This window comes from Strongylocentrotus purpuratus, unplaced genomic scaffold, assembly GCF_000002235.5.
Source record: "Strongylocentrotus purpuratus isolate Spur 01 unplaced genomic scaffold, Spur_5.0 spur5_scaffold_15, whole genome shotgun sequence".
NCBI classification, from domain to species: domain Eukaryota; kingdom Metazoa; phylum Echinodermata; class Echinoidea; order Camarodonta; family Strongylocentrotidae; genus Strongylocentrotus; species Strongylocentrotus purpuratus.
In genome coordinates, this window is record NW_022145600.1 from 33566198 (window position 1) to 33587887 (window position 21690).

The 21690-nt window shown below is 38.9% G+C and overlaps 1 protein-coding gene across 2 annotated transcripts; it reads left to right on the forward strand.

Moving 5' to 3' along the window:
• Positions 1–4353: 4353 nt before the first annotated feature.
• On the forward strand, positions 4354–21313 carry LOC577105 (T-complex protein 1 subunit eta). 2 transcript variants are annotated; one of them, XM_030986263.1, is made up of 11 exons: positions 4354–4431; positions 6721–6874; positions 7428–7534; positions 8122–8300; positions 9257–9428; positions 11320–11484; positions 12288–12421; positions 14206–14358; positions 14854–15005; positions 15728–15916; positions 17462–21313. In XM_030986263.1, exons 1-11 carry the CDS (start codon positions 4426–4428, stop codon positions 17689–17691), a joined length of 1641 nt encoding a protein of 546 aa, XP_030842123.1. In that variant the 5' UTR covers positions 4354–4425; the 3' UTR covers positions 17692–21313. The 2 variants fall into 2 exon arrangements, with proteins under 2 accessions (XP_030842123.1, XP_030842124.1); XM_030986264.1 differs by having other exon boundaries at positions 17465–21313.
• The last annotated feature ends 377 nt before the right edge of the window (positions 21314–21690 follow it).

The window sequence follows — 21690 nt, forward strand, 5'->3', positions numbered from 1 at the left end:
GCACCTTAATCAATGGCGATCAATAAGTATGGGTCGGAGGCAAGGTCTCTCTGGACGCTGTTTAATTTGTTCATGATTATCCACATCTGATATTTGACATTTTTATACATTTAATATTTGATAATCATGTTGAAAATTGATATGTGTATTTGATACCAGATACTTGATTTATGAAAATGAAATTATGTTCTTCCAATTACTTTGCCAATTCAATCTGCTTATATTATATGAAAAAGCGCCATATAAGAAATAGTTAATATTATTATTATTATGCCCAAATTACCGACCTCATGTTGTATTTTTTCTCTTGTATATATATTTGTAAACTCTTTTTGTTGTTGTTGATAGGCCTATTTTTTTTAGATATATTTTTTTGCCTTTATACATGCATGTTGACTGCCTTATCATATATCTTTTGTTGTATAGATAATTTATGTAAACTAAGCAAATTTCATGTTTGATATGGGAAGTCTGAATGGATTGAACGGTCGAAAGACCGACAACGTACCAAACGAAACGTTACATAATAATAGCACCGAGGTCAGATTATCTTTACTCTTCACATATTATGCAGCAACATTTTCTATTCTTCAATTTCTCTCTTTCCTTGGTTTATTTTCTGTTGTCTTATATATATTTTAAAAATTATTATTATACTTTTGTGTCTTATCTGTCAGTCGTCATTATCTCTATTGACCTTTCCAGTGTTCACGAGACTACACTCTAAAAACTGAAATGTTAAATTTCAGTTTAAAAGGGCCGAGGAGTGAACACTCTTTCAAAATGTCAGATTGTTTCTTTTAACCTGCTAGATTCAACCTTTATAGTGTTGGATCCAGCACGTTCAAAGTGTTAATCTACCATTTTGAAAGAGTGGTCACTCCTCGGCCCTTTCAAATGGTGATTTAACATTTCAGTTTTTAGAGTGTACGTATCGTAACAAGATTTCAAATTACAGATTTATAATTGTAGTATTATTTTGCCACGTTTGGTTAATCTGTATATATTTTGTTCGAGTCAATATTTTGACATGTTACAAAAATTATGTTTATCATTATTTTGAGGCATCCACATTTTACAAGCTCTGCTTTTCAGTGGATCCCTCCATTTCCACAGGTTAATCTTAAAAAACTTAAGCAAACTTTAAAAAAAAACATTATACTGGATATTTATGTATAATTTCTATTTCATAAATTTAAACCATGTAAAATAATTGAATGTTGAATTGTATATCTGATTTCTTGTCAAAATTACTGTTCTGTTGGAAATGAAGAATAACGACTGAAACTGAAACTGAAACTAAATCGGTTTGAAATCAGTTCTGCTGTGTGTCTAGTGTCTGAGTAGTAAGGTCACGCCTTTTGTCCATGATTATTCAGTCTTGTTTGTGCAACGTATAAAGATCGAGCCACATTGTAGGGTAACATATACCAATGAGTTACTAGCTTATATGCCAATCCATCCCGGGGGGGGGGGGGGGAGGGGTCGTTTGACAGCTGTGACATGTAGGCCTTTGAGGGGAAGAGGTAGGATTACGTGCCTGACAAAGCATTTCAATATTAATGTAGCTGAAACGTAACAAGTGAACTGCACTTTAGAACTTAAGATTTGCCTACTATATATTTTGAATTGCCGGGGAATGTACGTCACAACTCGATCCAAGATGAAGATAGATTAAGAAAGAATTAGAAGAAGAAGAAGAAGAACGCCGAGTCTAATTCAAAATTACACACAAGGCACTGCTCCTTCATAATTGTCAGAGTTCATCACTCCTAATTAAACTCATACTTCATCCATTCGTCTTCTCAGTGAGGAGGGGGGGGGGGGGGGAGGTGGGGGGCTGGGGCGGGGCGGGGACGGGGGGGGGGGGGGGGAGGGGGGGCTGGGGCGGGGCGGGGACGGGGGGGGGGGGGAGGTGGGGGGCTGGGGCGGGGCGGGGACGGGGGGGGGGGGCGGGGGTAGTGAGCACTATTTTTTTTTGAGGCCCTCGAATATTTGAAAAATCGCACCCCCCCCCCCTTTGAGCGCCGGGGGGGGGGGGCATCTAAAAAAAAGGTTAATATTAACGTGTTTTTACACGTTTTTTTCCCGAGTGGGGGGGGGGGGGCCTGGATCCGCCACTGGTTCATTGAAAAAACTTCCCATGAAATACGCAAGTCCCCATTTTTAGAAACCTTCAAAAATAAACTTAAAACTTATCTGTTCACTTTGTAATGTAATTTATATTTCGTTTGTTAATTTATAAAGCGCTATGAAAAGATCAGTTATTTATGTTATTATTATATAATTGTTGTTAGGATTTTCTAATATAAAATTATGTATCATATAGTTGTAGGTTAACTTTTTATTTTTGTTAAGCGCCTAGAATGAGTCCAGAGGCGGTTCTCCCGGGGGGGCAGGGGAGGCACAGTGCCCCCCCACTTTTTCAGATACCCCAAAAGTGCCCCTTTTTACATAGGAAAAGTGCCCCTTTTATTTTGTAAGAAGTGCCCCTTTTACATAGGAAAAGTGCCCCTTTTACTTTGACAAGTGCCCCTATTACTAAATAAAAGTGCCCCTTCCCCCCTTTTCACCTCTGACGAGTGCCCTTTTTATTTTTGACACGTGCCCCTTTTCCTTCGACATGTTCCCATTTTCCTTTGCAATAAGTGTCCATTTTCCATTCTCATAAATCTTGAAATTATCTTTAATAAGTGCCCTTTTTAATCTCTAGTAAGTGCCTCTTTTTAGGTACGAGAAGTGCCCCTTTTCATTTTTGATAAGTGCCCCCTTCACCTCTGATAATTGCCCTATTCAAAACTGAGAGGTGCTCCTTTTACTTTGACAACTGCGCCTTTTTTCCTTTGTAAGAAGTGCCCCTTCTCCTTTTAATAACTACCCCTTTTTTAAACTCGGATGAGCACACCTTTAATTTTAACATGTGCCCCTTTTATTTTCTAATAATTGCCCCTTTTCCTTATGATAAGTGCCCCCATTAAAAAGAGAGAGCTCCTTCCCCTTCTCATAACTACCGCTTTCCCTTTCTAATAAGTGCCCCTTTTCCTTATGATAAGTGCCCCCATTAAAAAGAGAGAGCTCCTTCCCCTTCTCATAACTACCGCTTTCCCTTTCTAATAAGTGCCCCTTTTCCTTATGATAAGTGCCCCCATTAAAAAGAAAAAGCTCCCTCCCCTTCTCATAACGGCCCTTTTTTTTAATTTGAACGGTGCCCCCTTTTCATTCAACAAATGCACATTTTCCTTTATTATAAGTGCCCCTTTTACATTTTCATAAGTGCCCCTTTTCATATCTGGTCAGTGCCTCTTTTCACCTCTGATAATTCCCTTTTTAATAATGATACGTGCCCCTTTTCCTTTCTAATAAGGGACCTGTCCCCTTTTCACCTCTTATAAATGCCCCTATCAAAATCTGATGGGTGCCCTTTTTCCGTCAACAAATGCCTATTTCCCATTTTCGTAAACGCCTCTTTTTCATCAGGTGAGTGCCTCTTTTCAGGTGAAAAAATGCCTCATGTTCACCTCTTATAATTATCCTTTGTACTGTGACACGTGCTCCTTTTCTTTTCTAATAAGTGTCTTATCCCTTTCGATAATTGTCCCCTTTTCATGAAATCATTAAACATGCCCCTTATTTAAAGCGACTAAGAGCAATTTCCCCCAAAGTTCGCTCGCTGCGCTCGCTCGCATTTAAAGATGATATAATTATGTTAGTTATCAAAGGTCTTTTCAGTCTTCCGTTATGAGAATGTGCTTATAACCCCATCACGATTGGCTTTTTTCCTCTTTATAAGATGTAATTTTTCGCACTGCGACCTCGCAGATCTTTAACATTTTTCTCGCTCGCTTCGCTCGCTCGTAAATGCATATTCAGACATCCCACCCAACTGTAAAGTATGATGCTTAAGCGATATCTTGTATGATGTATGAAGAGAAACAAATATTGAAATCATCCCTGATAATGTAATCACAATGCAGGGGTATGTACCAATGTCTAAAAATTTGTATATTTTTGCTTTGAGATTTCCCACTGTAGGTGCCCTTTTTTCTTCAGAAAGTGCCCTTTTTTGTTGGTGCCCCCCCCACTTTGGAAGTCGCTCGACCGCCCCTGCTAGAATCATACGTATTAAGCGATTTATAAAGTAATACACCATTATTATTGTTAAGAAGAAGAAGGAGAAAAAGAAAAACAAGAAGAAGAACTGGGTATAGTAGAAAAGGGATAGAGGAGGAGGAGGAGAAGGAGGAAAGAAAAAAGCTCTGGAAGCCGAGCTGGCTGAGCTCTCGCTGATGCGCTGCCAAGATAAAATCGTATACTGGATCGAATCTCTTTGCTGGGTAAAGTATAGAGCGCCAGCTGGCGAAATTTATCGTCCATGGCAACAATTGCATCGCATCTCGAAGATTCTATAGATCCATATCCACCAAGATGATGGTAAGTAATATCAAATCCGAAGCAATCTAGTAAAGTTGGACAAATCTTACATTATTTTCCAAGTATTATGATTTTTGTAAATATGTATTAGCATTCTCTTGGTTCTCAATTGTTTTATAACTTTTAAAAGGTGACTATTTGGGGAGTATTTTCACGTGCGACTTATGATTCTATGGGCGTTTGTGTCCAGTCCGACATATACATGTTTATGTCCTGTTTGTGTAGTAACTGGATCATCGATCTAGCTCGTTCTCGTAGGAGTGTGAGATAATTTCGTATTATTAACGGTATAATTTTATATATTAGAGATCAATCACCGACTACATGTAGTAGGGTGTCTGATTGTGAATTAGTGATAGATCTAGTGTATATGCGAAGAGACGCATCATTAAAAATATGGATGTTCCGCATTTTTGTGGACGATTGTTCATATTCGCGCGTTTGTGATCCTTAAAGTCAAAAACGGATTCTGTGATAATATTCAGGGCTGTCAACTAATTACTGTCAACCCTCTCGCATTTTGAGGGAGTCTCACGACACCGCACTCACTCTACCGCTGTCCCACCCGACCAGCTCGTAGTTGTAGTGGGAGACTCCCGCCACCACGCCCTTCCTCCCGCTAGCTCTCGTGCAATCTCCCAGTTTATGAAAAAACCTCCCACCAAACGTGTAAAATGAACCAGCATATGGTATCGTATGGGGGTAGTGAGCAATTTTTTTTTTCTTCAACCCCCTCCCCCCCCCCCCCCCCCTCCCCTCCTCGTTGAGCCAAAGAGAATTGCATACAATATCCCTCGAAGCAGTTTTCCAAAGTTGACAGCCCTGGATACTCCTTGATGCATTTTACGCTTTGCACAAAGACTTTCACGTCATGAACGATAAATCCTTGTTTGAACTGAGGCTTTGGGTGTATTTTAATACACGGCATCCTTCGCCGAAGACACAAACGCATACAAGCAATTGGAATGCACACGTACACACAAGCAGTGTGTTCAAGGGCTTGCAACACGGGTAGCATGCACAAAGATTGTTTTGCGCCACTGAGCTACTGAGCGTGAAATACATGCATGTGCAGATTCTAGCGCTGTCACCATGGGTTTGGGTAATTCCAGAAAGGCGTCGGAGCTTTTGAGGCTGCATAGGAAAACGATTCAAACAGCGGGTTGGGCGACATTATCTTAAAATATTCAAAGGGAGTAATTACAATTTTGACTTGCTAGGTTGCTTGACTCCTCTGGGCATCTCGCAGGCCACTTGAAATTATAATTTGAAGAAGTCTTCGATGGGAAAAAGGGGATGATTCTTCGGTATCGTTGATTCAACATGGCGAAGAGAAAAAGTATGCATGCGCGGTAGCGGCGCAGCAAATATGAATGCGTGCGTACTTTCTCTTTGCCATGTTGAATCGACGATACAACATGGAAGACTCGTGGGGATATATATATTTCTTTAATACGACTGGGCCTACTTATTTCGTGGGGCGTTATTTCTCAAAAGTGGGAAATCTCGAAGCTACGATGGAAACGATGTTGATGTTTAAATGGCCGTTTGACCAAAATATCTTTAGAATTTAGAAAAAAACCTGCTCTTTCATATGGCACCTCATTTATTAAGTATCACCTTCAGGATCAGGAGCAATAAAGGTTAAATCTCGATTTGGTAATAAAATCATTGACCAATTTTGCATGATCACGCAATGCACGTAGACTGCATAGGAATTCGTGCAATATCTATGGGAAGGATTTTAGCACCAAAAAATTGAGTGCGCAACACCCTACTACGTGCATTGCGTGCTCATGCAAAATTGGTCAATGTTTTTATTACCGAATTGAGATTCAAACTTTATTCTCTTTGATCCTGAAGGCGATGCACAGCAAATGAGGTGTCTATGAAAGCACTGTCACCATGGATTTGCGCCGAGCAGAGTCATGCCTCCCCATTTTGCTGATTCAAAAAGTGGGGGAAAGGGTATTTTCAAACTGTAATCGCATGTAATCCCTTTGGGCTAGCGAAAAAATAAGCGCATAGACATCTTCCGTACGTTTGGAACTTCTTATCCCGGGGGGGGGGGGGGGGAGTCAGTCAGTTCAAGAAAGTGGGAAATCTTGGAGCTACGACGGAACCAATGTTTTAATCAGTGTTTTGATCAAGATATTATTAGAGTTCTGAGTCGACCTTTTATGGGCATATGGAGCAAAACCCTCTCTTACATATAACAGCTCATTTGGCCTTCAGGATCACAAGCTATTCCAGCAAACCTAATCATTGAAACTGTACCTCTCATTACAGCAACCACAGATAATCGTGTTGAAGGAAGGGACGGAGGCTTCCCAGGGAAGATCACAAGTGGTAAGCAACATCAATGCTTGCCAGGTTGTAGCTGATGCCGTCCGTACCACCCTGGGCCCAAGGGGTATGGACAAGCTCATCGTTGAGGGAAACGGTATGGACACATTTTCTTTCTCTTTGTACATTACAACATTGGAAAATCTGTTTAGAACATTGATATTTGTTATGAAGAAAATTGACAGAAAATAATTACGAGACACATGTTTGAATATTTTTAGTAAATTTACAAGGAAATGTCAGGTATAAATGTCAGTCATATTTGTGCTGCCCTATTCATACTTTGCAAGGAGTTGCACCTGTAGAAACTCTACCCTTTTCAAATTTATTTTTAGGTTACAGTTATTTAGTTAATCTTTTCTTTTACCAGTATCCATGCGACTATTTTCCAAATGTACTCTTGTTTTGTATTCAATGATTTTTTTTGTTTTTGCCAAATAAATAATAATAATAATAATAATAATTGAGAGGTTTCATCTTTTTCTAGGCAGTATTGAACAAACTCTCTAATGTTTTGTTACAGAGAAAGTTTAAATACTTGATAAATGGTATTTGGCTTTTATCAATAATTATGAACATTAGAAAAGATCTATGATTTCTTCAATCATTCAAGTCTTTTGAGAGTTCCCTTATTGTATGTTTGTATGCAGGCCGGGTAACAATATCCAATGATGGAGCCACAATAGTCAAACTGCTTGACATCGTTCATCCAGCTGCCAAGACCTTAGTAGAAATCTCCAAGTCACAAGATGCAGAGGTATGTCAAAGAAACATTTCTGAAAAAAGAGAAAGGGCTGTTGCCGAAAAGACTTTGGGACAATTTTTTAAAGTACTATTAGTTTCAGAACATGACTGCAGAGGCCAGTTGGTTTCTGCATATAACATCTGCAAATAACACTTATTCTATGCTGCTGGGATTCATTTATAAGTGTTCATGTAGGAGGCTGCTTATGAACACACGACTTGCCCTGTTGTCAGTTTTATTGACAGCCTCTTTGGATAGTCAAGGGGGAGGGGGGTGCACGAATGCCAACCTAAATAATTGTAGAAGGGCATGGGTAATGTGACCCTAAGCTTTATCACTTTGAAAGGGGTATTGCAGCAAAAGAGGAATTCTGCACTTTGTAACAGAGGGAATCTGTAACCCCAGCAGTTAACTTCCATTGAACCATTCAACTCTGTATTTTAATGTTTCAATGACCTGGTAGTTGGAGCCCCTGCCTCTGATCAGCCATAATCTGTACGTCTCTCTAGTCGAGTTGTATAGAGGAGGATTATTTGATAGTAGGAGGAGAAAGCCAAGGAAACCTTAGGATAGTTGATTCACTTGTCCTTTATCCACAGGTCGGTGATGGAACTACCACAGTGACCCTGCTAGCAGCTGAATTCCTGAAGCAGGTGAAGACCTTTGTAGAAGACGATGTCCACCCTCAGGTGATCATCAGGGCCTACAGGAAGGCCACTCAACTAGCTATGGACAAGATCAAGGAGATAGCAGTCAGAGTACCCAAGGAAGATGTAGAGTAAGTTGCGCCCATGTGTGTGTTTGAGAAAGGTCAAGGTAACGGGGAAAAAATACACTGGGGCTTGTGCAAATTTGCCCCTGAAATGCCAAGAAGAGCCCCCAAAAGTCTTAAAAGAGCCCCCCACCCCCAAAAAAAATATTTAAAAAATAATAATTTGCATATAGTTGCAAAACGAATTAAAGAGTGTTATTTTCGTGCAAGCAAGCTTGAAAAGTAGCCCTCAAAATGTTATAAATATTTTTTCCCTGCAAGGTAACTTGTCCCAAATTGCACATACTACAGTGATGACATGATTGAAGAAAACAAATTATTTTCATGGTTCACCTGGTATTATTATTAGGTGGATAGAATCTTCTAAGAAATAAGTAAAATAAGGCCCTTTAAAAACAGGGTGTGGCGTTATTGTCCCCCTAAACTCTTTAGATGAGACGAAGTAAAATGATAACAAGAATGTAGAAAGCAGTGTTAAAATGCAAATTTTAGTTGTATTTATTGTGCTCAAAATCTGTAAACCTAGCATTTTTACTTTTATTAGCCCTTACAAATGTAATCTTTGTCTTTGCTTGAATGAAGTTGATAACATAAACTGTTAGACTATTAACTATAACTATTTGAGTATCCTGCCATGGGTGCTGAGCGCACACGTTTATTTAAAGCCCCACTGTCCTACTTGTAGCTTCTTGCTCCCTCTATATAGAAAACAATGCCTTATCAGTGACCATTGGTCTCCCATTATCCTCTTTTTCTTATGTTAATTGAGAGCTGAGTTGATGAGATAACCACCTGTCCAGTGACCTTGCAGTGTGGTCTAATCCCTCCTATAAAGTATTACTGATAAGCTCATGTAGCTGACATTTGTGAGAATTTCATATCTAGCCTTTTCAATGTTCTCCAAGAACTTTTTTCACATTCTGGAATGTCCATCACATTCAATCCATCATTTTTTTTTACAGAGAGCACAGGAGTCTCCTCAGGAAGTGCGCTGCCACAACCCTTAGTTCCAAACTGGTCGCTAGCCAGAAAGATTTCTTTGCTAACATGGTGGTGGAAGCGGTCAGCTGTCTGGATGACCTACTGCCCATGGACATGATCGGTATCAAGAAGATCCAGGGTGGATCACTAGAGGTAGGCTTCTGGCTATTTTTGAAGGGGTTAGAGTAAAGTTAAGGTTGCTCAGTCTGCACATATGAACACTATATTTTATTTGTGTTCCAGGAACATACTTTTGTCATATCACACAGATTTTAGGTATGGCATAGCATGTTTTATAAAGTGAAAGGCTTATATTCCACTAAAATATAAACTCACACTGGGTTAAGGCTTGTGTTCAAAATCTGGCTCGACAAGGGAACTTAGACTGAGATCTAACTTTTCTTTTTTCGTTAATTGTTATTTTAGACTCATTCAGGTTTAACTGAATTAGCAGAATTGTCTCATTCTGTGTGCAAGACTTAATTCCAGAGTATGGTTTATTGAGTCATGAACATAAAGTTATGTCTTTAATTTAATTCCAAAGAATCATATATATGTCAATAGAAATTAAATGAATTTGTAACTATTACTTTAATTGCATAGGGAAACAGATAACAGATATTCAGCTTCGTTCCATATCAAAACTTTAATTTGAAAATATAAAACTTTGCGTTCTCCAATATTGTGAAACAATCTGTGAGAGGGTTGACCACATTTAAGTCAGCTGAAGAGATCTGTTCGGTATCTCTCTCGGCGTTACTAATGTGGGATATTAAACAGACCAATGTTCTACCAAGGCTCGCAGTGGACTGTTCTAGTCTCTGCTCTCTTGGACCAGGCGTTGGTCTATAAGTCTCTTGAGAGTTGACCTTTGACCCCTTTGTGGCTGAATGTCAAAGGTCATAGTTTTAGAGACTGACATTTTGTTTTTGGTATCTAAGTGTAGCATGAAATTTTAAAACTTGATATTAGAGGTTAAAGTGTGATACATTCATTCTGAACAGCTCCACATTGTGATTGCTTTCAATTAGGACAGATCTATGTTTTTCTTGTGACCCAACATTTGCTTCTTTAACCCTTACTGTACTGGGGGGGGGGGGCCTGGGAGGCCTGGGAGGCCCCCCCCCCCCCTTGACATTTTCGGAGATTGTCTTACGCACATTTTGATACCATTTTTCGTCGGAATCGGAAATACCTGTAACGTGTTACATAACAATTAGTATGCGCATGTCATCAAAAATATGCTATAATTTATGCAAATTTATGCAAATTTATGCAAATTAACCTATGTATTTTCAAATATAAAAATAATGTAACCTCATGAATTTGAGATGAAGGAAACATTTATTCAATACATTTTCAACATTCTTCACAAGTCTACAGACAAATATGTAGAGTTTTCTGTAAAATGCATAAAATTAGCTTTTTGCATAATTAATTAGGCTATAACAACAAAAATGTGCATATTAGGAAAAAACTAATTATACCATCTTGTCCCTTACGTAAATATCTACAAACATGCAAATTTTCACGTTCATCGGACTTTCGACGGCCGAGATCACGAGGTGCTAAAAATAGCCCAGTACAGTAAGGGTTAAACATTTACTCCAGGGTTATTTTTGTCAAAGGTGCAGTGTTAAGGTCACAATGGTTTTTAAAATCTATTTTTAGAGTTGAGATTCAGTGTAGCGCTGAGTCTAGGGTTGATGTTAGGAGTTTATGTAGTGTAGGATTTTGACCACAGAGCAAGAGATGGCTCAGTGGTAGAGCAGTGGTTTCTAAACCGGGAGGTCCAAGGTTTGAACCAAAGTCGATGCGCTAGTGCCCTTTGGTAAGGCATTAATCCTCATTACCAAGTCCCTTCAAGAGGACTTAAAGCCGTCAGTCCCCTAGGTGCTTACTTACAAGCTCACACTTTCTTAATAGCAGGCAGGTTAAACAAACCAACCAACCAATAGTCAATGGAACATGTGTCATAGAACCACCTTTTCTTACTTTCATCAGGTTTATCACTGTCTCCTGTTTTTCTTCCTCTCCATCCCAGGATTCCATACTGGTAGCAGGTGTAGCCTTCAAGAAGACGTTCTCCTATGCAGGGTTTGAGATGCAACGCAAGAAGTATGCCTTACCCAAGATTGCCCTCCTCAACGTCGAGTTGGAGCTCAAGTCAGAGAAGGAGAATGCTGAAATCAGGGTAGAGAGTGTTGACGTAAGTATTACAACACAAAAGTCTTTAGCATCTTGAAATATCGTTTTTTATGTTTCAGTTTAACTGCTGGTAGTTGTGGTATGGAATTTTTGGATTCAACAGTATACAAATATTATCTACTTTGAGTGGGCACAGTTAAACCCATTGATCAAGGTGATCTTGAAACTTAACTGTGCCCATAGACAAAGTCAAGGAGCTATAGTTTAAAAGTATGCTGTCAATATTTGTTTTAAATACCGCAGCCCCCATGTTTTACTTCTCTAAGAGCATTGCGCCTGTCTCACTAAGGGTATCCATTGTTAACTTCATGCTCAACCATTCCGTTCTTGCTTTCATGCACAAATAGAACTATGCCCGGTCTAGATTTTTGTTCTACTGCCCAGCAGTTGGTAGCAAATATCATGCCTGCAGATTCGACAAATAAGAGGTTTTGAATCTTCAAAGTGGGTATAGAATTTGTGATATTTTTTATTAAAAACTCTTCAAGCAGTAAGTCATTAACGAGTATAATTGTAAAAGACAACAATAAGAACACTGATAAGAATGAAATGCAGCTTTGATTGTACATCGCTTGTGCTGCATATGATACAGGTTGATATTACAAATATGACCGCTTTCTTGTCCTGATATCTTATCTCCCCCTCCCCCTCATGTCAGTTTATCATATTTTTATTGTAGTAGTACATTAGTATATAGTATTTTTTTATGTTTGAAATTGGTGCTTCAATTGTCACAGTTAGTTCATAGAGATCTGTCCTAGTTGCATCATAACAATGTCACTTTTTTTGTCTTCATTGCTTTAGGATTACCAAGCAATTGTAGATGCTGAATGGACCATCTTGTACAACAAACTTGAGAAGATCCATCTGAGTGGCGCTAAGGTAGTCCTCTCCAAGCTTCCCATTGGTGATGTAGCCACTCAGTACTTTGCTGATAGGTAAGAAGACACACTTTATATGTACATTTATCCACATCTCCAAGCTTTAACTCTGTCTACATGTATGTATAAGGAACTGTTGGTGGGAAGAACTTTAATATTTGTTTACTAAAAAAGAAATTTACTTATTTGTTCAAATACGACTAACCATTGTTAGTAAGTCATGGTCAGGGATCTAAGTGTTACATGTTAAAACATGGAATATGAAAAGTGCCTTCCTTTTCTACCAAAATTGGGGCTCATACTGTTCATAAAGTTTTAAGGGAGAGGCTGATGATGGCAATTTTCATTCTGTTCCAAAGAGTGAGATGTAATTTAGACTAGATCATAAACTGTAGTAAAAGTGTCGTAGTCTAGTGGTTTAAGCAATTGACTTGAATTTTGAAGGTCGTGGTTCGATCCCCGACACGACACTCCTGTCTTTTGGCGAGGCATTAATCTACATTTGCTACACAACCCAGGCGAGGCAAATGGGTACCTGGCAGGAATTCATTCCTTGAAATGATGGAGCGCGGTAATGGCAGCTAGGCTAAAGCCAGGGTGATAACTAATTTGTGCGCCTTGGAATAGAATTGTCTAGATAGACGGCGCTATATAAATGCCTATTATTATTATTATATCTTCCTATTTGTATAATGTGACTGTTCTTATCTTTCTGTCCCCATTGTTCTCAATAGGCGGTGTCACACAGAAAAATCCCTTAAAAAATCCTTTCAAGGGAGAATTTTCTTGCTTCGTTAGAGGATTTTTATTGGGATAATTGATGACAGACAGCAATTAAGAGGATAACTAAAATCTGGATTTTTGACCTCTGTGTGACACCGCCTACTGAGTACTCTCTAATAATTCCACATGAAAGCTATTCCAAACTTGGGGATAATAGGGGTTAGCCACATTTAAGTCAGCTGAAGAGATCTGTTCGGTATCTCTCTCGGCGTTACTAATGTGGGATATTAAACAGACCAACGTTCTACCAAGGCTCGCAGTGGACTGTTCTAGTCTCTGCTCTCTTGGACCAGGCGTTGGGCTATAAGTCTCTTGAGAGTTGACCCTTGACCCCTTTTGGGCTGAATGTCAAAGGTCATAGTTTTAGAGACTGACAATGGCCCTGCAATGTTACTCCTATATGAACTGTCCATTGTATTTCAACCATTAAAGATAAAGTTGAGTTCTGGTCATGCGATTGCATTGTGAAAGAAACGGTGTGGAATCGACCAGAAAAGGTTGATCATCTAGCATATAAGAATTTGTGTGTATTGTAAGGTTCTGGAATAATCAAAATGATAAGAAATTGGCCAAGTCTTGGTAAAGTTAAAAACACTGTACACAGAAAGATGTGTATGGGACTACACGAACACGTGGCGTAAAAATCCTACCCCCCGAGTTTTACGAGTTACATGACATATTTAGAATATGAAGGCATTTGAAGAGCCATGCTTTTCAGGGAACATGTCTTAACTGATGTTCTTCCACACTTGCATAATAAGAATGAGTAATGCTCACAAATTATTTTTCACCTCTTCCCAGAACTCAACCTTCTCTTTAAAGCTTATGCACTTGGTGTGTTAATGGTCAGAATCCCATGTGCATGTGGACATAATTTCATTAGTATTTGCTGTGCATTTTTAGAATTAGAAGGATGCTTAAAATCAGTTGAGATGATCACTTGCATTAGTTATAGAAGATGACTCCCTTCTGGTTCTAAGCAGACGACATGTCCTTATCCCCTCTTTGGTTGGATCATTAAATATGGAATTCACAGAATATTTTACTTTTTGATTCAGGGACATGTTCTGTGCTGGTCGAGTGGTAGATAATGATCTCAAGCGTACCATGCAGGCCTGTGGAGGCGCCATCCAAACATCTGTACAAAGCCTGACGGATGATGTCCTAGGAACGTGCGAGCAGTTCGAGGAGAATCAAGTTGGTGGGGAAAGGTAAGGTCTTGAGATTGTGAACAGACGGTTCTTTATTTGATACACCGTACTGTGATTATTTTTTTCTTCTCATAAAAGACTTGCCACATTTAAAGTCAGCTGAAGAGATCTGTTCGGTATCTCTCTCGGCGTTACTAATGTGGGATATTAAACAGACCAATGTTCTACCAAGGCTCGCAGTGGACTGTTCTAGTCTCTGCTCTCTTGGACCAGGCGTTGGTCTATAAGTCTCTTGAGAGTTGACCTTTGACCCCTTTGTGGCTGAATGTCAAAGGTCATAGTTTTAGAGACTGGCACTTTATGTCAAATATTTCATTTTGTAGGGGGAATTATATTTCATTTTGTAAGGGAAAAATTTCCTGATTAACAAAGGAAAATTCGAAAATGCTATAAACTTGTGTCTGAAAAAAAGAATAATGTCGTCATATTTTGCTGTAACTAAAAAACAACTTTATATAAAGACATTTTTTGATGTTCATCTCTCTCCTTTCCTAGGTTTAACTTCTTCACAGGCTGCCCCAAGGCCAAGACATGTACTCTGATCCTCCGTGGTGGAGCTGAGCAGTTCATTGAAGAGACGGAGCGTTCCCTTCATGATGCCATCATGATCGTTAGGAGAGCTATCAAGAATGATTCAGTAGTTGCAGGTAGGGAGATTACAATCTTGGAATCATTATGTAAACTCGTGTAAACTTATATTGAGCAGCAATTGTAGGGCAAATTTCAAGAAAGACCCACCACTTTGGTTTTGGTAAAAGCATGATAGGATTAATTTCCAGTCCGTAAGTTTCGTCTTCACGCAGTTCTAGGGCCGTATATGAGATCACGAAGACTAGCAGCAATCACATGCATGCAACATACGCAAAACCGAAGCGTGAAGAGAACTTTGATCTGTTACGCGAAGGCTGACCATTTAGAGATTTAGTCGCTGACTACAGTTAATCAAGTCCGTTCGTTTACGTGCAGTTGTCTAAAATGTGACGTAGATGATTTTTCCCTGTATACATCAGTTTACACCCCCTTTAAGCAAGATGCAATCAATTCAATTTGTAACATGATCCTTGCAGGCTCAGGATAGGACACTTTTTACAGAACCATCTGGGATGTTTATGAGAATAACAGTCTACTTGTTTAAAGAGCCGTTTAAACCGTTTGTGCTCTTTTCATTGGAGGGGAAGTCTCATTCAATCTATTTTCTTTGAATTTATCCCTTTTTATCTTGCAATGTTTGAGATTTTTTTAATAAGAGCTGTTTAACCTGTTTGTGCTCTTCTTATTGGAGATGTAGTCCCATTCAATCTATTTTCTTAGAATTCATCCCTTTTTATCTTGCAATGATTTATCTATTACCTTCTTGTTTTGTGTTTAGGTGGAGGTGCCATCGAGATGGAGCTTAGCAAGTACTTGAGGGATCATTCCCGAACCATCGCCGGCAAGCAGCAGATTCTCATTGGTGCATACGCTAAAGCATTGGAGATCATTCCTAGACAGCTCTGTGATAATGCAGGCTTCGATGCTACCAATGTACTTAACAAGCTCCGTCAGAAGCACGCACAAGGTAAGGCTTCGTTATATCCTCCTCTTGACCCGCAAAGGCTCTTTCACATATAAAGTGGTAAAACGCAGCTTTTAAAAAAATAATTTAAAAACAACTTTTAAATAAATGACAACTGCATGCAACAAAGATCATATGCATATTCACTGAACACTGTGTGTGAAGCGTATAATACAATAATGTCATTTGGTTTTTTTTATGCCTCCGTTACGAAGTAGCCGGAGGCATTATGTTTTCGGGTTGTCCGTCCGTCCGTCCGTACGTCCGTACGTCCGTACGTCCGTCCGTCCGTCCCGTTCTCGTGATCGCGTTAACTGAAGAACCGATTGATGAATTCCTGCCAAACTTAGGTCATGTATGTATCTTGCAGAGCCGATGAACTGATTAGATTTGGGGGTCACGAGGTCAAAGGTCAAAGGTCACAGTGCTCATTATGTATGCAAAAACAGCTCGTGATCGCGTTATCTGAAGAACCCATTGATGGATTCCTGCCAAACTTTGGTCATGTATGTATCTTGCAGAGCCGATGAACTGATTAGATTTTGGGGTCATGAGGTCAAGGTCAAAGGTCATGCGGCTCATTATGTATGCAAAAATAGCTTGTGATCGCATTATCATTAGAACAGATTGATGGATTCCTGCCAAACTTAGATCATGTATGTATCTTGCAGAACCAATGAACTGAGTAGATTCTTGGGTCATGAGGTCAAAGGTCAAAGGTCATGGGCTCATTATGTATGCAAAAATAGCTTGTGAACGCATTCTCATTAGAACTGACAGATGGATTACTGTTTAACTCGGGACATCTTGCGGAGCCAATGAACTGAGTAGATGTTAGGGTCATGAGGTCAAAGATCAAAGGGTCATATATGTATATGAGAAATTGCTTGTAATCACGATATTCTGAGAACCTGTTAATGGATTACAATTGAACTTGAATTTGAAAAATTACTTATGTTTTGGTTTGTAAATTGCTCTATGACGGAGGCATCATTTCGACTGCGCGCAGTCGAAGTTCCATCTAGTTTTTTTAAACGTTGGTGTTTACCTCTTTATATCTAGACAAGGCTAATTGATATGATCAGTCTGAATGCTTTAACCTAGAGTATGTGTTCTGAAGGGGAAAAAAGGGGGGGGGGGGGATTACAGCTTATTTATAGGAAGTTATGGCATAAAATAGTAATTCAAACTCAAAGATTTTGACGATCTGCTTTGAATTAATACTGGAAAAAAAAGAGCTTTTTGAGAAGGATTTGTTAACTTGTAAGGGTATTTTGATATTGGTGAAAGTCATCAAAATAGTATTGTGTTATTGACAGCTAAACCATATTACCTTTGGTATTGAAGGGACTGCTCCTAAATTCTGTAAATTATGAATTACACCCTCCTCAATTAATGAATCTTCACATTTACTGGTATTGGGGATTAAATTGTTATTTGTAAATGCTACATATTTTATACTATCTGAAAGCGTGTTTTGTCCTAATTCTTAAATTTTTAAATGTTGTCAAAATTCTTAAAAATGTTGCGTTGATCTTCCTACACCAGCAGGTGGTACGTGGTACGGAGTGGACATCTACAACGAGGATGTAGCCGACAACTTTGAGGCCTGCGTGTGGGAGCCCTCTATAGTCAAGATCAATGCATTGACGGCGGCTTCGGAGGCTGCCTGTCTTATTCTCTCCGTAGACGAGACCATCAAGAACCCTAAGTCATCCGCACCCTCGGACGACAGACCATACAAACCTATGGGTAGAGGCAGAGGTCGACCACGCTAGTGTATGGTAGACCTTAGAAAATTGTTCAGTTTTTTTGTTGTCAGTAAATATAGCGATCGATGTTGAGTTTTTCACAAGCAAGCAATTTTTGATGTACGGCATTGTTTATGTACAAGCATGATTGGTGTTTGTCATGTAACTTAAATGGAGGAAATGGTCCAAAGTAGAACATCTTATGATAATAATATTAATGAATACTCAGGGAGGGGAGCATGTGCACTATGAGTCCAATGACTGGGTTAATAATAATTCTAAAGTAAAGCACTAACAAACGTGACATTATGTGCTATACAATTGTGACTATTATTGTTGTTGAAGTTTCTTATAAAGCACTTTACTAGTTCACTAACCAATGCGCTTACAGTATTATTATTACCCATTCAATGGATTTAATTACAATTCTGTACTAAACAGTGCACACACTCTCCACTCCATCAGGGAGCATTCCAGCCATTCACCTTCATACATGGGCATTTAGTTCCTTTAGTTAATTGAATATCCACTTTTCACATGATGCATTTTGAGATGCAATTTCATAGCCTCTCTTACTTCCACTGTTTTAATGGTTGCATAAATCAGTTGGTTTAACAACAGTAAAAATACCATTAGGTTTGATTCCGAAAGAGCTTGATGATGAAGAACTTTGCTGTTAATGCACTCTTACAATGTTATGTCTAATCCTGAAGTAGTTTGGAATGCAACTACAAAGATATAGAAATCTCTGATAAATTTGTATCTAAATGCATAGATCTAATCATTACACAATTCATTTTGTGTAAGTTATGTGAGTCTGCTGTGTCACACACTGCTCAAAGGGTGCTAAATGTTCGAAAAATAGTGAATCAATGGGTAACCCTCAGAATCCAGTAGAATTAATCCATTTCACCCAATTTGAATATCAAATAATATTGAGAGGAAGAACAGAGGGTATTTGAGCAAAATATGATATAAATGGGTTAATGTTCAATATATGTATGTTTGCAGAAAGTACAAGTGTCACATGTATTTTGTTTTAAGTGGTCCCTTTTCTACACATGGTGTTCTTTCATAAAAACCATGGGGGAGATCCCTTTTCTCATTTGTTACTGTAGCAACAAATTTCTCTGTTTGTGGTTAAACAAACATGAATGTGGGAAAGCTGTATATCAAGTTTGACCAACTTGCGTTGCTTCAAAACCTCATAAAGGTCTGTCTTCGTGAGGCCTCTAATCCACATGGGACTATGTAAAGATGACACGCCTGAAATATGATACCGTCTTTCCGAGAAGCCTACTCAATGGAAAAGTTTCAGGATTGTCGGGGCAGGGTAGTCAGCCCATAGACTTGGGCCTCCCGAAAAGATTGAAATATGGTTTCCTGACTATCGAGAAACGCACCTGAGCCAAGAACTTGATATTGTTTACTTCATCTCTTTGTGAATCGTCTCAGATTCATCCTGACCAGATATTGTCTCAACTGTCAGCGTTGATTTGCGTGAGTGGGACGGGGGAAGTGACAACCATTCCGAATCATTGGGAGTCAACTCCCGAGGGTGAATGTATGAGAGCTCGGCGTTTCATTCCGATAAAAGAGCGACAACATTCAGTGAAGCAATAAACATGTTTGTTTTGCAATGAAGTTCAACATTCATATTAATGCTGAATCGTTTCCTACAAGTTATATTAAAACATAGTTGAAGCTTTCCATGTTTAAGATTCAATTCAAATTGTTTACTTAATGTTTTTGCTGAACATAAATCTTGATGGAACCTTACAAGTTGAAATTACAAGAGGTACTGCAGCAAGTGTTAATGTGACAAATCAGTTGCTATTACATGTACCTTAAAAAGGTAATGGTGTGATTGCTAAAAAGCAATTGATAATTATAACCTGAAAGGTTGCACTTTTACATTGAAATTTTACCACATTTTATATTTTCAAGTAATAGAAGGGAAAAATTGTTAATGTAAGGATGACACAGCAAAATACTGACACCCCTCTCGCCCACTTTGGTCTTTTGGGAGCTCTTCTTGTTTGTTTAGCTGGGAATGGAACTCTGGTACAGGGAGATATGCTGTTAATACTTGATTAGTGTAAGATTAACATCACTTGCCCTTTCAATAAATTGATCTTTATCTAAACCACGTTATCGCAGCAATGTTTGAGAGACTCATCATGCACTACTGAGAAGCTACGCCTTCTTGAGCCAGCCACTCATCTCAAGATCTGTTTATAACATAGGAGATAGAGGATGAAGAGAAACATATCTGTCATCCTGCTTTGTTCTGCAAACCTCATGCAATGTCCTCAAAAGTGCTGATTAAGTGAAAATCTAGGTGGGTGTCACTGGATGTATCCTTGCTAAGACTTCTTCCCTCCATTAATCACTTCATGGCTGCATGTGGTTTGCGTTTGGCAAGAAGTGCACTTGACGGGGCCGATTAAGGCAGTTTTGACATGTGCCTCTTTCTGTTACTCCTGATTAGGCTGAGCCGCCTCGAGCTGGCGATGAATTGGCACATTAGGCGTTGTGACTATCCTGTTGTCAGTGGAGGCCCATTAGTCGTGGCACTTGCAGGAAATTGAATCAAAGTGCAACCGCCCAGTTGGATACTCGCGAAAATTAAACAGGCTGAGAATTAGCCCCACCGACCATGCCTCTGATCTTCACCAGCCTGCCTCACTCCCTAGCTCTCTGGCTTGTAGGTTGGTTGTGCAGTCAGCTGCAAGGAGATGGGGGAAAGAACACGATCCTTGCTGGCACAGAGGGCTGAATTTGATTTAGGAGTGGCGCACAGGGCTTGTGAAGACCTAGAACCCTTTAACAGGGAGTATTAGACCTGGAGGAATAATGATCAATTTGGAAAAGTCTGCACAGTCATGCTGTCTGGGTTTATGACCATAGCTTTTCTCCCCTAATATTTATGTTCTTTTGTTTGTTATGTCATATAAGAAAATGACTTCACAGTTATGTCCTGTGTTTTGTTTATTTATTTGAAGGTGTTAAGTCGGGCAGGAGAAGAGGGACTTCTCAAAGAAACCCAGTTTAATGTGACCTTCTTTCAAGGTCATTTGCCGGAATGGACCAGACAAAAATAGTCTCAAATGCAGACTTTCCTGATTTCAAATTGTATGAAATAAAACTTCTCTGAATTCATAAAATGTTTCCACATTCAGCTTAAGATTAAAGAGTGAAACCTGGAAATGTTCTGTATGGAGAATCCCTTTGGCTCCTGGCCCACCGTTTGTTCATGGATGAGATAACTCGTTTTTAAAGAGGAATATGTCCAGAGATATCTACCATATATCCGGCTTCTCACCCTGGATAGTCTTTTTGGTCATTGAAGTAAGAGAGTTCCCAGTATAAGCGTTTATTGACTTGAGAGGGAAGACAAAAGTAAATATGCATGTAATTAAAATAATTTATGTAACTTTAAAGAATCATTGTTGCTTGTTCTAAGAAGAAGAAAACAAAAATGTGCAAATTTTTCTTTTATATTTCGTTTTTGTACTATTTACATAAGAATACCCAAGTGTAAGAATTGCAGTGACTGTGTGTACAGTTGTGTGGTTGTGTATGTGTCCAATGCATTTAATCAAATAAATGTGGCTACTACATTGTGTGTAATGCCATATAAGAATAACCCTGACTAATCTGGATTTATTTTATTTTGCTACATTGGCTAAAATTGTGGCAACAAGTTGAAAACCGAAAAATGAGATTGGTGACTAGTTTGATTTATGAATGCTTACCTTTTAGATGTAAACTGCAGACATAAAATACTTTTAATACGTTTAAAGTTGGGTGGGGAAATTATATTTATTTAATTTAAAAAGAGAAATGTTAGGATAGGAGTATGGAAAGATAGAGAGAGAAAGAGATGAAGGGAAAAGGAGGGATAGAGAGCTTGTGTAATCACCCTTAGATTATTACCAGAATATAAAATCCTCATCATCAACCTTATTGTTATTGTCGTTCCCATAATCATCACCATCATTCATCATCATCTTCACCATTTAT

What these genes read in the sequence shown, in the direction of transcription:
- LOC577105 (XM_030986263.1), top strand. An exon ending in CCAAGTCACAAGATGCAGAG is followed by an intron (nt 7,535 to 8,121) that starts GTATGTCAAAGA and finishes CTTTATCCACAG; the next exon opens with GTCGGTGATGGAACTACCAC. An exon ending in GTACCCAAGGAAGATGTAGA is followed by an intron (nt 8,301 to 9,256) that starts GTAAGTTGCGCC and finishes TTTTTTTTACAG; the next exon opens with AGAGCACAGGAGTCTCCTCA.